The following is a 22,023-nucleotide window of genomic DNA, read 5'->3' as shown; positions in this document are numbered from 1 at the left end:
ATTGTTTCGTTTAAACGGGTCGTGTATTGTTATTTGTTTAAAAATGCCTTATACTACTGCTGAAAGGGTTTCAATTAGTGCTTTATTTTTTGGCAACGACCAAAATGCTAACAGAACATCAATTTTATTTAACGAGCAAAACCCTGGTAAACACCTAAGCAGAAATCACGTTTTGGATTTGGTCACAAAATTCAGGGAGACAGGTTCGGTTTTAAATAAGAAATGTTCAGAGAAGGGTAGTGAATGACGATAATGCGATTGGAGTGATTGGTCAAGTCATCGCCAATCCCAGGTTAAGTACCAGAGGTTTATCAGCAATGGCCGGAATAAGCCATATGAGCGCATGGAGAATCCTTAAAAACCACAAATTCCATCCTTACAAAATTAAACTTGTTCATGAACTCAATGAGGATGATTTTGACCGAAGACAGGAGTTTTGTGAGGACATGAGTGAGAGATTAATGCAAAATCCCGAGCTGCTTTATAACATCTGTTTTTCGGACAAAAGCTCATTTTATTTAAGTGGTTGCGTGGACCGTCACAATTGCCGTTATTGGTCGGATGAAAACCCAAGACAATACGCAGAAATACATACCCAACATCCCCAAAAGTTGAATGTCTGGGCCGGAATATTAGGCAATCATATTATAATGGTTCCATTTTTCATTCATGGAAATTTAACCGGTGATTCTTGTTTACAACTTCTTGAAGAGGCAATACAACCTCGTATAGTTGAAATAATTGAACAGGATCCAAGATGTCAAGATGAATTTATCCATTTTCAACAAGACGGTGCACCACCCCATTATGCCCAGCAGGTTCGAAATTTTTTGAATAATCATTCTGAAGGACAATGGATTGGCAGAAGAGGTCCAATTGTATGGCCAGCACGATCACCAGATTTAACACCACTGGACTACTTTTTGTGGGGATACTTAAAGTTTGAAGTTTATGCTACACAGCCAGCCAATTTGGATGAATTACGTCGTAGAATTATTGATGAATGCCGAGCTATAACTCCTGAGATGTTGAATAATGTAAGAGCAAAATTCGAACAAAATCTTTATTGTTGCATGGAGCAAAATGGCGCACATTTTGAACATTTACTTTAAAATTCCTATGTGAGTTACCCTTATTAGGTGTTACTTTTTTTGTGTGTGCTTTAAAAACAATTATTGGGATTTATTAACCCTAAAACAGTTTTTTAAATTTTTCTGTGTCATCAGTATTCAAGGAAATCAGCAGGTTGTATTCGTTGTGTGGGTAAGTTTTTAGTATGATTCACTTTTTTATCAGAAGCATAAAATATCCACGTCAAAAGGCAACCTTCATAAGGAGGTGCCACTCAATTTACCTAAAATGTAAGGGTGGTAACCAACCCCGTCCCCCAAAAAAATCTCCTCGTAATAAACAAATAATTCTTACTTTTTTACGAAATCAAATGGACACGTATTAGCAGGTTGTCATGAAAAGCAAAAATGTATTTTTTTTATGAAAGTTCTGAACGTAAATTATACCTTAAAAACAATTCGATTTATTTTAAAAAGAGTTGAACTCATTGAATGTATTCAATGATATTTTTTAATAAAAAGATCATTTCATAATTTATTTGTTTTTTTTTCATCATGTAAGAAGTTATAAATATTAATTAGGTTAAAATTCAAATATAATTCCTATGTTTTCATTAATAATTCTGCAATTACATGGGCAGGTAAGTGTTGTTAAATAAATTAATACTGAATAAAAAGTGGATAAGTTAGGAAAAAAATGATAAAATATAATATAATAGTTAATAAAAATTGACAAATATTTATAATCATTGATTTAAAGATAGTTCATCCACTATATATGGCGCGTTTTCGACCGGAGGCACCGGTTGACCTGAAGTGATGCTGTGACCGCGCGCTCTCCGCCCTCTATCTCGAAAACGGTTCACCGTATAAAAATTGTTTTAAACAAAATTTGTAGATAATTTTGTATTCTATAGTATTGATAATAAATACAAATAGCAAAAAACCCATAGGAAATGAGATATTTCCAAAAAAAGCGCAAAAAAACCGATTTTTGTGACCTTTGACCTTGAAATTTAATAGTTGCTTACACCCTACCATATGTAGGTTTTGAGACAACTTTTAGGGTGTCAATATACAAGTATTTACAGACTTACAGCTGAGTATCTCGAATTCCGAGGTGAACTTACTATAATGACTGGACTATTTAATTGTTTTCCCAGATGGCGCCCAGTCGCCATCTTGAAAGTTTCATCTGTCAATTTCATTTCAAAATAAAGTATTCATGCATTAATTTCATTATTCCAAATTTCATTTTATCAAAAAAAGGGGGTGACAATAAAGAAATGCACTGCATATATTTGTCATTCATCAGACATTCGCCATTTTATTCAGAAAGTTCAATGGCCAAGGCTATCAAAAACAGGATCAGAAAAATGTTGGCATGAATTCATTCATTAGATTTAAAAAAATAAAAATATATTCTCTATGTTCATTTCTCATTTTGTTCGTGCTATTTTTTATGTACAGGTTTTCTGTATTTCACTTCTAATGTATTCTCCATAAATACCTATGTGAATGGAAAACGACCTTGACATCACACGACGTTTATTACTAGCACTTGTGGATTCATTCATTTCAAACATCACTGTCCACTCCAATAAAAGGTCACCAACTAAATGTCAAAGTGATGATGAGTCTTGAAACTACGTGAATGGGTTCCTAATTTTCATTATTCTCGCCCATCAACTTAAACAACACTGTTCAGATCAAGTTGACCTGAACTGAAGTCGAGCATCTGGGAGTGCTGATAATAAGTTCAGTACGTATTTTTGTATTTTCAATGGAATGAAAATAGACTGTTATTATCAGCTGTAGTTGAGTATCTGAGTAGATACGGTTACGTGGATCTTTTATTCTTTTTCAATGAATATTTCGGCCAACTGAGTTATTCTTCCTCAAACGACATTACGAGAGAATGATTGTAAGAAGGGTCGACAATTGAAGAATTCAATCAGACAATTTAATCAAAGAATTTAATCAGACGAATTATTAGGAATGATAAGGTTTCTGATATTTGATGAGTATAGTATTTCCAATACCAATTGAAACAGTACAGAGAAGGAATTCCCGCCTCGACATAGGCGTCGGCATATCATTTTTCAGTGGTAGTTTTTCAGTTACTTATTCTTACAATCATAGCAATTGATCACCCCATGAAAAAAGTTATCTCAACTGAATTTTTCCACCATGGGTGATTATGAAAAACTTCGAAATTCAAGGTAATTGATTTCCGAGTCGAAAACTCTAAAATACAATGAAAACACAAATTATCACGCCGAATTCTCGTCAAACATATATTTAAAAAATAATAGAGGCCAACAAAATTGCTGGAAAAATCAAAATTCTTCTTCGCTATATTTGGATGAGGTGGAATCGTCATCGGGTTGAATAACGATCGGATTTATGGAACTGTGCACATAATAATTGTTCTCTTCTTTTGTGGGCCACACAGTTCTTCCACACATCACTATTATCTACTTCATTAACCACTCGCCTTTATTGTCAAGCACTACAGCATTCAAAGTCGGTGACTGATTACATTTCCGCAAGCTTTCTTTCATTGTGGCTCAATCCATTTCAATTAGATTGAACACACAATAGTATGGAGGCAAACGTAAGAGAATATGACCACGTGTTTCACACATCGAATCAATAATATAATCTTTTTTGAAATTACGTTGTTTTATGGTCGCCAGTAATACCTTTTTCGTTGGAATCTTTTCGGGTATTTCCATGTCATGATTTCGCATGAAATCAACAATATCTGCTTTTTTGTGTTATTGTTTGGTATTGTAGTCAATAACCGAGAATTATACGAAGCGTTATCCATCAAAATAACTGAGTTTGGAGAAATATTTGGGAGAAGCCGTTCACTGAGAAATGTTTCAGTAATATTCGATTATAATTGTGTGAATTATTCCCTTTTAAATTACGGCCCTGGAAATTGGTCGACTGAGTTGAATGAAAACATAATAGCAACTTTCACGTCTCCCTATATATCGTAGAGTTTTGCGAGAGTTTTTTTTTCATTTTTAGGTAACTATTCATATTTCATACATTGCTCTGAGCGTTTTCTACAATGAACTTCGAATAAGAGAAAACCTTTTATGATTATTTGAAACATATCTACATCAAAAATATATTATATGTGTTTTAATAAGCAGAAAAAGAAATGATAGCAATAATAACATTCGAAACGAACACTATAATTGTAATGAAAATTGAAATGAAGTAATTTATATACACAAAAAAATTAATGGCGCAATGAATGTTAGAATTGGAGTCCTTCCATTTCGAGACATTTTTAAACTCGGTTTTTCATATTATTTATTGCCCTTAATACACTTATTTGCTGCATTGTTGCGAAATCATTCAAAATCCTCAATCTCGAGTCTTCCACATTTTCTATCTCTCTGCCAGCGTACCTAAATCCTATTTTTCAAATGTCCCCCATAGAAAATAGTCCAAAATAGTAAGATCTGGTGATCTTGCAGACCATCTTATTGTCCCATTATTTGTCTCGAATTGGAAGGACTCCAATTCGAAAATTTATTGCACAATAAATTTTTTTTGTGTATCTATATAAATTACTTACTCCATTTCAATTTTCATTATAATTATAGTGTTCGTTTCAGATGTTATTATTGCTACCATTTTTTTTTTCTGCTCATCAAAACACATATCATACATTTTTGTTGTAGATATGTTTCAGATAATCATTAAAGGTTTTCTTCTTCGAAGTTCATTGTAGAAAACGCTCAGAGCAATGGAAAAAATATGAATAGGTACCTAAAAATGAAAAAAAAAACTCTCGAAAAATTCTACGGTACAAAGGGAGACGTGAAAGTTACTATTATGTTTTTGATCAACTTAGTCAACCAATTTCTAGTGCCGTAATTTAAAAGGGAATAATTCACACAATTATAATCGAATATTATCGAAACATCCCGAAATATAAAATTGAATTTAATTTCTCAGTATGAAGTGAACGTCTACGATCCAAAAACTACAATAAAAAATACAGATCCGTATTTAAAAATTCAAAGATGGGGGTGGCCCAAGTCAGATGACACCCTGTATAAAAGATTCATGGATATATTCTGAAAGCCCACATCAAGTGCCAATAGCAAAATGTGGACAGATTTTCAATATGTCTGCGAATAAAGAAGATATAGGCAAAAAAATAATTTGGAATTTTTTGGTTTTTCCTGTATATCTCCAGAACCAAATGAGCTATATTCGATTTCTTTACATCATTGAATAGGTCTCTAAAATACGCAACTTTGCCATAATTTAACCGACACTCTATCTCTTATCGTTTACGAGATCCCCATGTACAGAAACGAATTTGAATAGCCCCGTATATGCTTTTTTAGCATTTACTTTCATACATTTCTATATTCCATTATTTTTAATATTCGTTTCGTATATACTTTGTAATAATAGCATTTCCTGCAACTGGGTACTCCTGTTGGAAATAAACAACTTTTTTTTTAATTACAGATGCTAAATACATGCTCGACGTTTCCGTAACTATTATTCACAATACACAAATTTATTGAAATTACATAGAAAAATATTATGTCCGAAAATATTGTATCCGGATTCACTGTATCTGAAATGAGTTGTCTCTGTCTTTCTCTTGAATTAGCTTTAAAGCAGGGTTTGAAATTGATGATTGAAAAAATAAAAAACAAATCAGATCAAAATTTTCATCTGGAATTTTTAAAATTATTCGATTCTGAGAGAAACGAATCTTCCCATACGTTGATAATATCTGGAAGATAACACGAAGAAGGCCAGGACCAATGAGGACCAGACAAAAACGGCCTTCGTCGACTTCATCGATTCCCGAGCACAGAATTTTGATGCTGACGTAATTAATCCACGAGTGTTACATTGACAAAAGTTCACTGATTCAAATGGATTTATTTCAATTGAATTGAGTAAGTATTCACTGAGATATTATAGTTTAAAGTAGACTCATAAAAATGGACAAAACTTTTGAAACATCCTAACAAAAAACGTAATAAAAAATACGAAAGAATTAATCAAAATGAATATAGTTGAAGTATTTCAAAGCCATCCATTCTCTTTATTACACAGTAGAGAAACGGGCATAATAAAATCTATACGACAAAAAATAAAAAATAACGATCTTGTTTTCACGAAAGCTGATGAATCGAATGCAATCGTTATCCTTGAACGAGAAACATATGTTCAGAAAATTGAGTCAGTCATTCGAAATGAAAACCTTACTGTCATCAAGAAAGACCCGACGAAAAATAGTCAAAATGAACTGAAAAATTTCCTCTTAGATACTAAAATCATTTTCACGGAATCAGAGAAACGGAGAATCACTAACATGAACCCCTCTTGCCCTAAACCAGGGGTCTCCAAACTTTGAAGCCTTCGGGCCATAATGATTTTTTCAGTTTGTTCCAAGGGTCAATTTCTGCCCTTAACTATATTTCTAGACTAGGATAGTCGCAAAGTGCGTGACCTAAGCAAACTTACGCTTTTTTTGCATTTCAATTATTATTGTGTATTGTGACACTTAACGACATCTAGCGGCGAGTAGTGGTACTATGTACTATCTTTTTCAGCTACCCGCTAGGTGGCATTAGGCGTAATTAAATATTTGGAATTACCCCGTTGGTTCGAGAAAGTTCTGGTTCTAGCTAATGTATTCCGATCACCTCGAGATGGCAGTAATAATTGCATATAAAAAGGCTAGCGGCGCAACTGCGAGTTAGTCTGCGTAAGAAAGGCGAAGGAAGCGAAACTGTCTATTGTGAAATAAAGTAACACCCGTCAATAAAAGTATTTTGATTTGACCTAATGTTTTTATGTGTGATTTGTTAGTATGGAAAAGAAGCGAAAAATCGTCAGTGAATGTAGAACGTTCCAAGAAAAATTGAACTTTTAGTATTTTGTGATTGAGTCTAGTAATAAGGCGCCATGTTTAATTTGTAATGAAACCATAGCTGTTTTCGAAGACTATAACATTGAACGACACTATGAATCGAAACATTTTCAAACTTACTCCAAGTATACAGGAAGTTTGCGGAAGGAAAAATTTGAAGCTTTGAAACGCGGACTCAAGTCGCAGCAATCTTTGTTTACTAAAGCGAATACTGAACAAGAGTCTGCAACTCGCGCCAGCTTTCGTATGGCTCTTGAAATCGAAAAACGTGGCAAATCATTCACCGATGTAGAAATGATAAGAGAATGCTTGGTTGCAGTAGCCTAAGAAAAATGCCCCGAAAAGGTAAATGTATTTAAAAGTGTCACTTTTTCAGCAAACACCGTGACTCGGAGGGTGCAAGACATCGCAGAAAATATATCATCTCAACTGTCTCACAAAAATGGACATCATGAGTGGTTTTCTCTAGCATTGGATGAGTCAACAGATGTGTCAGATACTTCTCAGGTGTTGATTTTTTTTTGCGGAGTAGATAAAAGCTATGAAGTGTATGAAGAACTTCTTGATTTTGATAGTATTCACGGCACGACAACTGGAGCAGATATTTTTAAGGGAGTTGAAAATGCCATTAATAAAAAGAACCTTCGATGGATAAATTTGAAATCTATAACAACTGATTTAGGCAAAAATATGTATGTTAAAAATAAAGGAGTGGTTGCACTTGTGTCAAAGGCTGTAGAAAATGATGGTGGTTCAAAATCATTAGTCTTACATTGTATCATTCATCAACAGTCCTTGTGCGGAAAATGTTTGGATATGTCTGAAGTTCTAAAACCAGTCATATTAGTTGTTAACTTCATCAGATCCACTGGGATGAATCACCGACAATTCCGCGAGTTTATTCAACAGATTGGAGGAAATGATTTACCATATCATACTGCCGTACGCTGGCTTAGTTGCGGAAAAGTCCTTAAACGCTTTTTTGAACTTCGAGCAGAGATAGAAATTTTTTTAAATGAGAAGCAGCGTCCTTTTGCCGATTTAGAAAATAGTGAATGGATGTGGAAGTTAGCCTTCTACGTCGATTCGACAAATCATATGAACAAACTGAATTTGAGATTGCAAGGAGAAAATCAGCTTCTCCTTGATTTGTTCACCAATATCAAATCCTTCAGGCACAAAATAATACTATTTCAATCGCAATTACGTAAAAAATGTTTCACACATTTTGAAACATGTGAAATATTCAGCCACACTACAGAGACTGAATTTCCCGTCAATTCTGCAATCGAAACTCTGAGTGCTTTGAAGATAAATTTTGATACTCGTTTTTCAGATTTTAATGTCATTGTAAATGAAATCAAGCTTTTTCAAAATCCTTTTGATTCTGATATTGAAACCCTGGCTCCGGAAGTCCAAATTGAAACTATTGATTTACGGTGCAGTGATATGGTTAAGAACAAATATCACTGGAACAATTTGATAATTTGCATAAATTTGCTCGTGGGTTGTTTTCTGTTTTTTGGTACTACTTACTTGTGTGAGAAAACGTTTTACAAGATGAAGTACACAAAGATTGTTTAGAGATCTCAATTAACCGATGAGCATCTTAAATCTCTTTTGATAATTGGTACAAGTAAAATTGATCCGCAACTACAAAGTATTGTCGGTGGAAAATCACAATTACATAAATCTCATTCGTGTTTTTGTTTTACTGTGATTCATTTCAATTATTTATTAGTTATTAATATGCTTAAACTTAGATACTTCAGTTAAGTTTTCTTTGTCATCATTTCTGTCGTTAAGTTTCACCTTGCAAGTAAATAAAACCGAGTAATTATCATTCTGTGTTTTCTTCTTCAACTTATCACAGCAATAGTAACAACAATTAGGTAATCATTGGCTGTCGCGGGCCAGATTGATGACAGTAAATCATTGGCTGTCGCGGGCCCGATTGATGACACTAGCGGGCCGGATTTGGCCCGCGGGCCGTAGTTTGGAGACCCCTGCCCTAAACTATATGGCCTGATAAAAACACATAAAGAGGATAACCCCATACGATCGGTAGTTTCGTATATAAATAGTCCGGTAGGAGAACTAGGAATACGTCTTAACAATTGTTTAAAAATATTACCAATTTCGTCCCACCTCACAGCATTAAAAATTCACTGACTTTAGTAGAAAACATAAGGAACCAAACCACGCCAAGTAATTCAATTTTAGAGTTTATTGTATATGTCCGTATAGGACGAAACTGCAGTAAATAAAAGTGGTAAAAAACATAGAAAGTTTCATTTCTCTTTTATTCATTATATTTATTTCATCTAAACATTAGGATCAATCAGGGGTATATTGTTTAGAAAATGATCATTGATATTTTCCGATACATACATACAGGTGAAGCTAATAAAAGCTTGTTAATTAATAAAAGTAATAGAAATAATAGTGGTTCCGGAATGGACCCCTGAGGTATTCCTGATCGGAACACTGATGTAGCATTGAATGTTCCTATGCATCACTCTATTTGACGAATAAACCCATAAAAGTTTCTCATTCCACAGTTTTACAAAACCAATTACGCTTGTCCAAGTTTGGACTTTAGAATTGCCATCGAAGCATATCAATAAAGCATAACTTTTTCACAATGACTGACAAAAACAATACAACACTTTTACTTTTACTCCTCTATTTTTAGATCATTGTTTACCAACTAGATGCTTCTAGGGCGCCCTTCAAATTCCAATCCTTACTACTCCTTTTAAAATTATGTTGTAATTTACGAACCTGGACCAAACGTTTCTTTATTCAAAAACCTCCAACCCAGTGAACCATGCGAGTTATTGTAACAACCACTAGAATCGTTCAAGGATGACATGTTATCACTAACGGGTGTTGTCACAGAATTGATAAAGAACAAAACTGCAAACGCTTACACTAAACATCAACAAAAAAAGGCTAAATTTGTTGAGAACCGTTCACTCAACTCAACTGAAAGACGAACATATGGATTATAATTGCTATTCAGATTATTCAATAGCAAGAAAACAAATGTTCAAACAAAAACTTGAATGTTATGTTACTGCCTGCAGACAACCGACCGTGAAAATAGAAAGGTGAAGTTGGTTGCCTATGTTCTGGTGGAAATCAATAGACTTGCTTGTACAAGGAGCTTTGAATAAGTTTCTGGACTACCGTCCGGATTTCTTAAATAATCTGATTTTCTCGAATGTTTCGTTTCCAACCAATATAACAGTCCTTTTAGGTACACACAATGAAAATATATACAATATAATTCTAACAATTATAATTGAATCGAAAATATCAATATAAAACGTAGTATAGTATTTCCAATACCAATTGGAACAGCACAGAGAAGGAATTCCCGCCTCGACATAGGCGTCGGCATATGATTTTTCAGTGGTAGTTTTTCAGTTACTTATTCTTACAATCATAGCAATTGATCACCCCATGAAAAAGTTATCTCAACTGAATTTTTCCGCCATGGGTAATTATGAAAAACTTCGAAATTCAAGGTAGTTTATTTCCGAGTCGAAAACTCTAAAATACAATGAAAACACAAATAATCACACCGAATTCTCGTCAAACATATATTTAAAAAATAATAGAGGCCAACAAAATTGCTAGAAAAATCAAAATTCTTCTTCGCTATATTTGGATGAGGTGGAATCATCATCGGGTTGAATAACGATCGGATTTATGGAACTGTGCACATAATATTTTTTGTTCTCTTCTTTTATAACGTGGGCCACACAGTTCTTCCACACATCACTATTACCTACTTCATTCACCACTCGACTTATATTGTCAAGCACCACAGCATTCAAAGTCGGTGACTGATTACATTTCCGCAAGCTTTCTTTCATTGTGGCCCAAACCATTTCAATGGATTGAACACACAATAGTATGGAGGCAAACGTAAGAGAATATGACCACGTGTTTCACACATCGAATCAATAATATACTCTTTTTTGAAATTACGTTGTTTTATGGAGTAATACCTTTTTCGTTGGAATCTTTTCGGGTATTTCCATGTCAAGATTTCGCATGAAATCAACAATATCTGCTTCTTTTGTGTTATTGTTTGGTATTGTAGTCAATAACCGAGAATGATACGAAGCGTTATCCATAGCAATAACCGAGTTTGGAGGAATATTTGGGAGAAGCTGCTCACTGAACCAGGGTTCGGATAAAGCCGCAGTCATATCATCGTGGTAATCAGCAGACGAATCTTTTATATTTTTGGCCGACAGAAGCAAAGCGTTAGGTACGAAACCACTTTAATTCCCGGCATGCAAAATTATAACACGTTTTCCCCTTGAAGAAGGTGTGTTCAAAGCACAATACTTGGTTTCGTCTACCCAGCCATATTTGACAACATCATAGGTGTCAAACCAAGTTTCGTCGAGATAGATTATATGTCTGCTGGATTCTCGATAGCTTTTCATTCGCCTCAAATATTCTTGTCGGAGTAGAACAATGCGTGTCGATTCCATTATGACCACCCGATTGTTCAATTTTTTTAAAATTTGAAACCACAAGATATAAGACACCTCATAGAGTTTCTATAGATTTGTAATTGTAATCGGGATAGTCGAGTGATTTATACCAATTCATTTCCAAGGTTGGTACTTCATTTTTTTTGGTATATACCATAAATTGTTCACCGAATCACATCTTTTGTAGCACCATCATCGTTTGAGATTTTTTTATTCCTTTGTTTTCGTGTCATTGCATGGTCAATAACATCCCCTATTTTAATGATTCGAAGAACTGTCGAACGAGATAGTTTCGTTAACTCGCATATTCTATTCACAATAGCATTCTGTGAAGTGTGACAGTTTTCCTTCTTCAAGCATTCATGAATATTTAAAATTACTCGCTGAACTTGAACATGTTAATTCTTATTTTCAAATTTCGGATCCCTGTCGATTGACACAGATTCCTCACACGTAATGTTATCATTTGTTTCAAACGGTCTCCAGAAAACCATATTGATGAAAGTACCCAAAAACACTAAGATTTTCACAAAAATCGGTTTGAACGATGAGATTGGAACCTTTGGTGTATATGTTGAAAACTTTTTCTAGAGATCAATTACCCTAACACCAAACTGATATTATTGCACTCGACGCGCGTTTCGCTAACAAGGTTAGCATCTTCAGGAGAAGCAAATTGATACTGAATCTAAAGACAAGGGCTAGCTGTTTATATACCTGAAGTTTTTTGGTCCGATGTGGACTTTGTTTGTTAAATGATGATTATCCTAATTGATTTTTCGGTAATTAACTAGTAGAGCCACTACCTGCAAATTAATTTGTCCGCTTTTTGATTTATTGTGACAAATTAATTTGCAGGTAGTGGCTCCACTAGTTGATTACCGAAAAATCAATTAGGATAATCATCATTTAACAAACAAAGTCCACATTGGACCAAAAAACTTAAGGTATATAAACAGCTAACCCTTGTCTTTAGATTCAGTATCAATTTGCTTCTCCTGAAGATGCTAACCTTGTTAACGAAACGCGCGTCTAGTGCAAAAATATCAGTTTGCTGTTAGGGTAATTGATCTCTAGAAAAAGTTTTCAAAAATCGGTTTGCAAAACCACTCCCTACCTCACCTAACCCCACGAACACACGGCACTGATAAAGGAATATTGTGAAACGGACAAAAAATTAGTATTCAGCCAGTCCAGCTAGCCGAGCCTTTATTCCTCAACTACATTTGATAGCACGTTTACTAACTATCTGGGCAACTAGGAGTCACAGGCAAGAAATGTTTATGACTCTACCAGGGACGCTTTGAACATAAAAGCACTGGTAGTAGATACATTTCCCATTTGTCGGGCAGTGATTATGAACACCCCTCGTAGTGCTCTTATCTTTATTGCCGTTCTAATTTGGAATGGATAGACTATAACTCGATTTATTTCGAAATTTCTGTGGCAAAATAAACTTCGCTTTGATGCCAGGGGGGATATAAAAAAAGTTTCTGGGCGTCGTATAAATCGTTGACTATAACAATGATAATTCTGTAACAGAATTCAGCCTTTTTTCAGTAGTTGTTTTTGTTGTCGTCAATCTTTTTCCAACTCGATCAGATTATTTGACGATTCTTTGTATTTTTCCATAACACCAGTTTAACAAACAAAAGTTTAACGGTGTCAATTCGCACAACCATGAATTTAACACCAGATCTGGCGAATTATTGAAAATTCCTAAACTGCGTTTGACAACTCCCAAAATGAATTATTTGAACTTAAATCTATATAATACTATTCCGCCAAACTTAAGAAGTCTTAATTTTATCAAGTTCAGAATCAGAATGAAACAATATTTCAAATCTACATGTTTTCACAGTGTAGAAAAGTATTTACGAAACAAATTATGTAGATCATGCAAAGAAGTATTTTTCAGACACAAACTAGAAGAAAAAGCCCGCCTGAAACAGCTACTTTCATATAAACATCGAATTGCACGAAAGGAAAAATTCTTTCGGAACAAATACTTTTATATGAACACTGAATTATACAAAAATTCTTTTCTCTACTCAGTTTGCATTTCAAACATTCGTTATGGAATAAAATCAGATATAATTCACAGGATTTCTACACAGTCTACTTAATGAAAGGTAAAACTGTCACTTACATGGAACACTGTCATTCTAACTGGTAGACATCGATGTTTCGTCGTAAGACACTTTCCTTAGGGTTCTTCAGTACCAATATGTTTCGAAATAATTTTTCTTTCGTGAAATTCAATGTTTATATGAAAGTAGCTGTTTCAGTACGTATTTTCAATCCCCTGGGAAAATTATAAATATTGGTCCTACAGTTCCAGGAGGAAGGACTTTTTTTGGGAAATATCCTCTTCTTTTTGAATCTTTTCAATATATTTGAATAATGTTGTTGTTGTTGTTGAAGTTCCATTTGCTTTAGATTTGAATAATGTCAAATAGTTTTTGAGATATTTGCAAAAAAACAAGTCATTTTTTTCATATTTTTTTTAAAGTTTTTCAAAAGTCATCTACACGGTACTCCAAATCGAATGACACCTCGTTCATACTTTTCGAAGGCGGAGAAAAAAGTTTGACTAGAAAGGCACTTATTGACCAGACTATAACGCTACGTTTCAAGCGATGAGTGTACATCATGAAATAGTGGCAATGCAATGCAATTCTGAAAGCAAAACAGCAGCCACGAAAATGAGGTTATGGTATACTGTGCCAAAATGTAAAAGGGTACAATCTGGAATGAATATTATAATTTTTCCCCTCGGTTTTAGTACTATATTTGTATTACTACAACCTGTTTGGCAATTGAAAAATCCAATGGAAGCAAATTCAGTATACAAATGTAAAATTTCATTATTTACCTATTCTAATCGACATTAATCTGTGCTTCCTGAATTTCCTTCCTTCATGATCTGGTGTTCCTTCCATTATTGAGAATTAATTTCCTGATATACACTAACCGATCACTACCGACCTAACACCTACCATAAAAAAGTTTTTAACTGATATCATGTGACGCGATGTCGTGTAAATTGTTTTTTTGGTTCAATTATTATTAGCAAACTAACGTGATATGAAGTAACACTCTCGTACCTATCTTTGAGACTCGGTGATTACAACCGAACGTGAAGAAGACTCAACATGTGTCCAATCAAAAGGAGCGCTAATAAACAATTAACGTTCACTGATCTGAACGAACAAAAATAAACTGTTGTTTGGCAAATGCTCTGTTGAAATATCGCAAATTTTCACAACTTCCATTTTTTGTTCTGTAAACATATACTGAATATATAAAAAAACGTGCCTTTATCAACAATGTTCCAGGGAATAAATGATTTTATTTTCAAAGCGAAGATTTTTCTGCAATCACTAAAGCCTGTGTCTGAAATTGCATTGTCCTTGAAAGGTATACGAGGTCTGTTCAAAAAATAGGGTGATCGTTCGAATTTCGCGGGATATGTACACTCGATTAGCGTTTGTTTAATTTTTTTATGTTGTTACACTCGTCTCGAACATACAGTGCATTTCTTCAATCCCCTCCTTTTATTTTTTGAACGAGTTAACTCAAAAAATTGAAATTTGAGATTATGAAATTAATGCATGAAGTGAAATTCACAGATGAAACTTTCAAGATGGCGACTGGGCGCCATCTGGGAAAGAAATTAAATGGAAAGGGGGTCTTGTAACACATCATTTTGAAGCTCCTGACGAATACTTCACAACCCTAGAATATAATGTCAATATCTCCACCCACTACAAAATGGCGGAACATTTAATAATTCCTGATGACAAATACATTAATTTCGATATTTCTAGAAATATTCCTTTTTATCTGCCATATGGCAATTCCAACAATCCGATAAGGTTTGTTAAGTTATTTTTTGTTAATAAAAACGACAAAAAATGTCAGTACGACAATTAACATCATTGTTCAATTAGAAAGAATATTCTCGTGATGCTCTGTTTGGAACCTTTGGTGTGATAATTAACATTACTGGAGTTTTTTCCCAACACCAAATCGTTATTTTCAACACCTCCGCGACACGTGTTTCGATCACCAAGTGATCATCTTCAAGAGGAAGATTAAAAACTATTGTCATTTAGTTTTCTTTTTTACTAAAGCAAATTCAAATCCAAGATAGAGTGGATGTAAACATTGACATGCCCTACGCACGTGATATTGAAGATCCCAAGAATTGGCCAGGGTCGTATTCAGAACCAACATCTTGTTGATCGCAAATGCTATACCATACTTAGGAAAACTTTTTTATAATAACGAGTGAAATGAACAAGTTTTGCAGTTTAACGGGGAAAATGCAGATAATATGTGTAATATAAAAAGATCTTCATTGGATTTTTCACACCGCACTCAAGCATTATATGAAAAGAGACGTAATTATTTCTTTATTGATAATTTTTATTTTATGTAAAATCAAAAGGAATATTAATCTAAATTATTCAACTGGATGAATTTGTCTCTTCATCAGTAGTGTCATCCTCACCAATCTGAATTATCAGTGGCTCTATTTGTGCCTCTATCATGTTATCAAGCTTCCACATCTTTGTCTCGACTTCCGATATCACATGCCGAACACACTTCTCCCATTTCTCCGCTGTGACTCTTTTCAAAGCCTCATCAAAAAGTACTTTGAGATCTGCAAATTTGAACGTGATATTATGTTGAGCTACAAAATTCTTCACATCCGCCCATATTAACTCGATGGGATTGAGCTCGCAGTGGTATGGAGGTAGGTGAAGGACTATTTTGTTTTGGCCCGCTGCCATCTTATCGACTATATATTTTTGGTATTCAAGCTTGCGCTCTTTGACAATTTTTAGTAGCTGTACTCTTAGCATTGAGTCTTCAAAGCTAATATTCTTTGATCGCAGCCAATTTTGGATTTCAACCTTCTTTGAAGAGGTTGTCGGAATCTTCTCTAACCGTCGCAAATGATAAGGTCCATTACAATCACAGCATTATCCTCCAGATGGGGTAAAACTTTGGAAAACCACTGTTCGAAAGATTCACCGTTCAAGTTTTCTTCGACTCGAAACACCACAGCCTTTCAGCAACAAACCCATTCTCATTGCCGATGTGACAAATAATAAGCCGTTTTCCTTTACCTGAAATTATGAAGAGGTATGTAAGTAAATAAAACAAATACGAGGGTTACTTTTTATATATTGGGATTGAGGCAGGTCTTAATATAAATATAAGTTTACCTGATGGATTTGTTAATCTGGTGGATAGTCCATCTAGAAAGGCCCTCCTAGATGAGGTCACAGTTTCATCGACCCATACTTTAGTGATAGTATGACCAGCATTAACCCAGGTTTCATCCATATAATAAATTGTTCTCTGTTGTTCCCTATAATATTAAATTTTGGTCGAATACTCTCTCCTCCATAACACAATTTCCTCTCTATCCAATAATAAACTATTGCGCCCTCGTTTTTTCCATACAAAATTCAAATGTTTCAATACTTTATGGAATGTTGATCGCTTAGAACTTGGCAGTAAAACATCTTCATTTATTTCTGTGAGTACTGTGTCTATCGTGGGTATTTCATTTCTGAAAAAGTACTCATGCACTTTCCTTCTGATTACATGTTTATCAGCATCATCTATTGATTTTATAATGGTTTGACGATTCTGATTTGTATTCGGTTTGGAAAATGTATGATTTTGTTTATATTCCCGTGAAACATTGTAAATGGAAGCGCAACGCACTCCAATTTTATCTGGACTCAGAGGATAGCTCACAGTGTCATCAGCAATGTTTGTACTGGACATCTTGGAAAACAATTTTAAACAATATACTATAACGTACGCCACACAAACACGCAAACGACTGATTACAACCCTGTGCTGGTACCGAACTCGTACCAAGAAGGCGAATTCACCAATGAACGCTGTCCTTTCCATCTGACACTGGGCGATCACGTGAACATCACGCTTCAGTTTTGTTTTGTTTTACTTTATCTTGGATTTGGATAGACTTTAGTAGAAAGGCACCACGTCAACAATCTCTGAAATGGTCAATTGTCGTCCATTGAAAGAAAAAAATTGAAGCGATTTTTATTTACGGTGCGACGCGTGACTTTCACGAGACCGAAAGGAGTTTCAATGAACGTTTTCCAAATCGTCCTATATGTAGAAAATATTTGAGGGGACTTGTATCCAAATTCACAACTTCCGGTAGTGTACATAGCAAAAAGCCTCCAGGTCATTCGTCCATTCCGGAAGAACAGCAAGTGCAAATAATTGGTGAGATGGTAGTAAATCCTGAACAGTCTACTTATTCCGGCGCGAATGTTTGTGATGTGTCTCCTTCTACTGTGTGGAGACTTTTGAAGAGGAATAGGTATCATCCATACGAAATCAAAATGGTACACCAATTAACTGAAGATGACCCTGATCGAAGAACAGAATTCTGCGAAATCATGACAGAAACCATTGCAATCCACAATATGTGTTTTGGTGACGAATGTACATTTTTTTTAAGCGGCAATGTTCACAGACAAAATTGCCGTTATTGAACTGACACCAACCCTCACGTTCTCTGGGAAACACATACTCAATATCCAGAAAAAATTAACGTTTGAGCAGGAATATTGGAAAACCATATTGAAGGACCTCTATTTATTGATCAAAATTTATCTCATCACCGAAATCGTCGAAGGGAATCCTAATGAATTCGATCTGGATACTGTATTCCAACAAGATGGAGCACCACCACATTACTCCAGACAAGTAAGAAACTATTTGGATACTTCTTTTCCCGGTCGTTGGATTGGCCGTCGAGGTCCTACAGAATGGCCAGCCCGCTCGCCAGATTTGACACCTTTGGTCTTTTTTTATGGGGCTATTTGAAGCGAAAAGTGTACGAAACCGAACCTGTTTCAATATTGGATATACGGCAGAGAATAATGAATATTTGCAGAGATATTGACGTTACTGTGTTCGAAAATGTGAAATATCGGATAGGCTGTTCATATGTGAAGAAGTTCAAGGCAACCATTTCGAGCATCTTCCGAACTGACATCAAGCTTATTACCTCATATTATGTAGTTGAATATCTATGTATTTAGACAATTATTAAAAGTTCCGCCATTTTGTAGTAGTTGATGATATTGACATTATATTCTAGAGTTGTGAAGCATTTGTCAGGAGCTTCAAAAAATGTGTCACAAGATGGCGAACAGTTGCTATCTTGAAAGTTCAATCTGTCAATTTCACTTCAAAATAAAGTATTCATGTATTAATTTCATTATCCCAAGTTTCAACTTTTTAACTTGACCCGTTCAAAAAATAAAAGGGGGGACATTGAAGAAATGCACTGTATGTAGGTGTAGTAAAAAATCATTTTCAAACCACTCTATCTCTTAATGAAAATTGGATATTAACTTCATTGGAAACAATTCCAAGATGCTCTATTCCAGTTACCGGAAATTAATCTTCTGAGGGGCTTCACAATCAACTGCACAAGTTTGCTGAATATAAAGTAATTTTCTCCATTTTCCTGAGTGAGACAAATTGCTACTTATTACATAAAATAACGTAAAATTCGTATATAAATATTTTCTTTTCGATTATCAGACAGATAATCATCGAAATCAGAATTCAAAAACGTTTAAATCGATTTCAATATATATGCAGATCAGTTCGTAGTCGCTACTAGTATTGAATCGATATGATTTTTAGTTAACCCTAACCTGAAAGAAAAGTGTACAAATTTCACAGTTGTCGAATTATTAGTTTGTGAGACAGAACATTTTGAGTAAAGCAACTTTTGTTAGTTCGAAGAAAATGGTAGGGTTTGTAAGCCTACTCAAATTTAAGACGATGGGAAAAAAATGTTCATAGATATATTCAATTTTTCTTTCGAGTGTTGAAAAACGAAACAAACCCTTTTAGTGAACTAACAAGATTGTTCAAACCAAACTTTATATCTGAAAAATTCTAAGCTATTATATAAAGAGAAAGAGAAATGCTTCATAATGAATATGAACCTCTTGTGTAGAATAAATATATGATAAATTCTTCAACTCTCTCATAAATTTTTTCGAATCAATCACTGAGATGAAAGATATTAGAGATCATCCTCTAATACAGGGGTCTCCAAACTACGGCCCGCCAGTGTCATCAATCCAGCCCGCGACAGCCAATGATTTACTGTCATCAATCTGGCCCGCGACAGCCAATGATTACCTAATTGTTGTTACTATTGCTGTGATAAGTTGAAGAAGAAAACACAGAATGATAATTACTCGGTTTTATTTACTTGCAAGGTAAAACTTAACGACAGAAATGATGACAAAGAAAACTTAACTTAAGTATCTAAGTTTAAGCATATTAATAACTAACAAATAATTGAAATGAATCACAGTAAAACAAAAACACCGACAATAATTTGTAGTTGTGGATCAATTTTACTTGTACCAATTATCAAAAGAGATTTAAGATGCTCATCGGTTAATTGAGATCTGTAAACATTCTTTGTGTACTTCATCTTGGAAAACGTTTTCTCACACAAGTAAGTAGTACCAAAAACAGAAAACAACCCACGAGCAAATTTATGCAAATTATCAAATTGTTCCAGTGGAAGACTCTTATAAAATTCCAACAAAGATGAGTTTCGATACTTGGTTGAGCATATCACTGCACAGTAAATCAATAATTTCCATTTGGACTTCCGGAGCCAGGGTTTCAATGTCAGAATCAAAAGAATTTTGAAAAAGCTTAATTTCATTCGCAATGACATCAAAATCTGAAAAACGAGTATCAAAATTTATCCTCAAAGCACTCAAAGTTTCTTTTGCAAAATTGACGGGAAATTCAGTCTCTGTAGTGTGGCTGAATATTTCACATGTTTCAAAATGTGTGAAACATTTTTTACGTAATTGCGATTGAAATAGTATTATTTTCTGCCTGAAGGATTTGATATTGGTGTATAAATCAGGGAGAAGCTGATTTTCTCCTTGCAATCTCAGATTCAATTCGTTCATATGATTTGTCAAATCGACATAGAAGGCTAACTTCCACATCCATTCAATATTTTCTAAATCGGCAAAAGGGCGCTGCTTCTCATTCAAAAAAATTTTCGATCTCTGCTCGAAGTTCAAAAGAGCGCTTAAGGACTTTACCGCAACTAAGCCAGCGTACAGCAGTATGATATGGTAAATCATTTTCTCCAATCTGTTGAATAAACTCGCGGAATTGTCGGTGATTCAGCCCAGTGGATCTGATGAAGTTAACTGATATGACTGGGTTTGGAACTTCAGACATATCGAAACATTTTCCGCACAAGGACTGTTGATGAATGATACAATGTAAGACTAATGGTTTTGAACCACCATCATTTTCTACATCCTTTGACACAAGTGCAACCACTCCTTTATTTTTACCATACATATTTTTGCCTAAATCAGTTGTTATAGATTTCAAATTTCTCCATCGAAGGTTCTTTTTAATAATGGCATTTTCAACTCCCTTAAAAATATCTGCCCCAGTTGTCGTGCCGTGAATACTATCAATATCAAGAAGTTCTTCATACACTTCATAGCTTTTATCTACTCCGCGAATAAAAATCAACACCTGAGCAGTATCTGACACATCCGTTGACTCATCCAATGCTAGAGACAATCAGTCATGATGTCCATTTTTGTCAGACAGTTGAGATGATATATTTTCTGCGATGTCTTGCACCCCCCGAGCCACGGTGTTTGCTCACAAACTGACACTTTTAAATAAATTTACCTTTTCGGGGCATATTTCTTTGGCAACTGCAATCAAGCATTCTTTTATCATTTCTCCATCGGTGAATGGTTTGCCATGTTTTCCGATTTCAAGAGCCACACGGAAGCTGGCGCGAGTTGCAGACTCTTGTTCAGTATTCGCTTCGGTAAACAAAGATTGCTGCGATTTCGGTCCGCGTTTCAAAGCTTCAAATTTTTCCTTCCGCAAACTTCCTGTATACTTGGAGTAACTTTGAAGATGTTTTGATTCATAGTGTCGTTTAATGTTTGCGAACAGCTATGGTTTCATTACAAATTAAACATAGCGCCTCATTACTGGACTCAATCACAAAATACTGAAAGTTCCATTTTTCTTGGAACGTTCTGCATTCACTGTCTATTTTTCGCTTCTTTTCCATACTAACAAATCACACAATAAGTCAAATCAAAATACTTTTATTGACGATTGTTACTTTATTTCACAATAGACAGTTTCGCTTCCTTCGCCTTTCCTACGCAGACTAACTCGCAGTTGCGCCGCTAGCCTTTTTATATGCAATTAGTACTGCCATCTCGAGGCAGAACCAGAACTTTCTCGAACCAACGCGGTAATTCCAAATATTTAATTACGCCTAATGCCACCTAGCGGGTAGCTGAAAAAGAAAGTACATAGTACCACTACTCGCCACTAGATATCGTTAAGTGTCACAATACACAATAATAATTGAAATGCAAACAAAGCGTAAGTTTGCTTA

General features: G+C 34.7%; 1 protein-coding gene across 5 annotated transcripts in view; it reads right to left on the bottom strand.

Moving 5' to 3' along the window:
- The window catches only part of Pfrx (6-phosphofructo-2-kinase/fructose-2,6-biphosphatase), an 83,885-nt gene that overhangs the window by 36,140 nt on the left and 25,722 nt on the right, over positions 1-22,023 (bottom strand). Inside the window, exon 1 of one of the 5 annotated variants that reach the window (XM_074170148.1) lies at positions 14,392-14,605. The exons of 2 other annotated variants lie outside the window; for them this stretch is intronic. In XM_074170148.1, coding sequence (XP_074026249.1) covers positions 14,392-14,458 — 67 coding nt within the window. In that variant the 5' untranslated portion in view covers positions 14,459-14,605. Of the gene's footprint in view, positions 1-2,580; positions 2,798-9,783; positions 10,009-14,391; positions 14,606-22,023 lie in introns of those variants that run through there. 2 more of the 5 variants (XM_074170145.1, XM_074170147.1) reach the window with 2 other exon arrangements.

The sequence above is a fragment of the Leptinotarsa decemlineata genome, unplaced genomic scaffold, assembly GCF_025532065.1.
Source record: "Leptinotarsa decemlineata unplaced genomic scaffold, Ldec_3_MD MMD2_P_RNA_scaffold_7, whole genome shotgun sequence".
NCBI lineage: Eukaryota > Metazoa > Arthropoda > Insecta > Coleoptera > Chrysomelidae > Leptinotarsa > Leptinotarsa decemlineata.
Note: the sequence above shows the minus strand (reverse complement) of the source record. Positions and strands in the feature narration are given on the sequence as shown.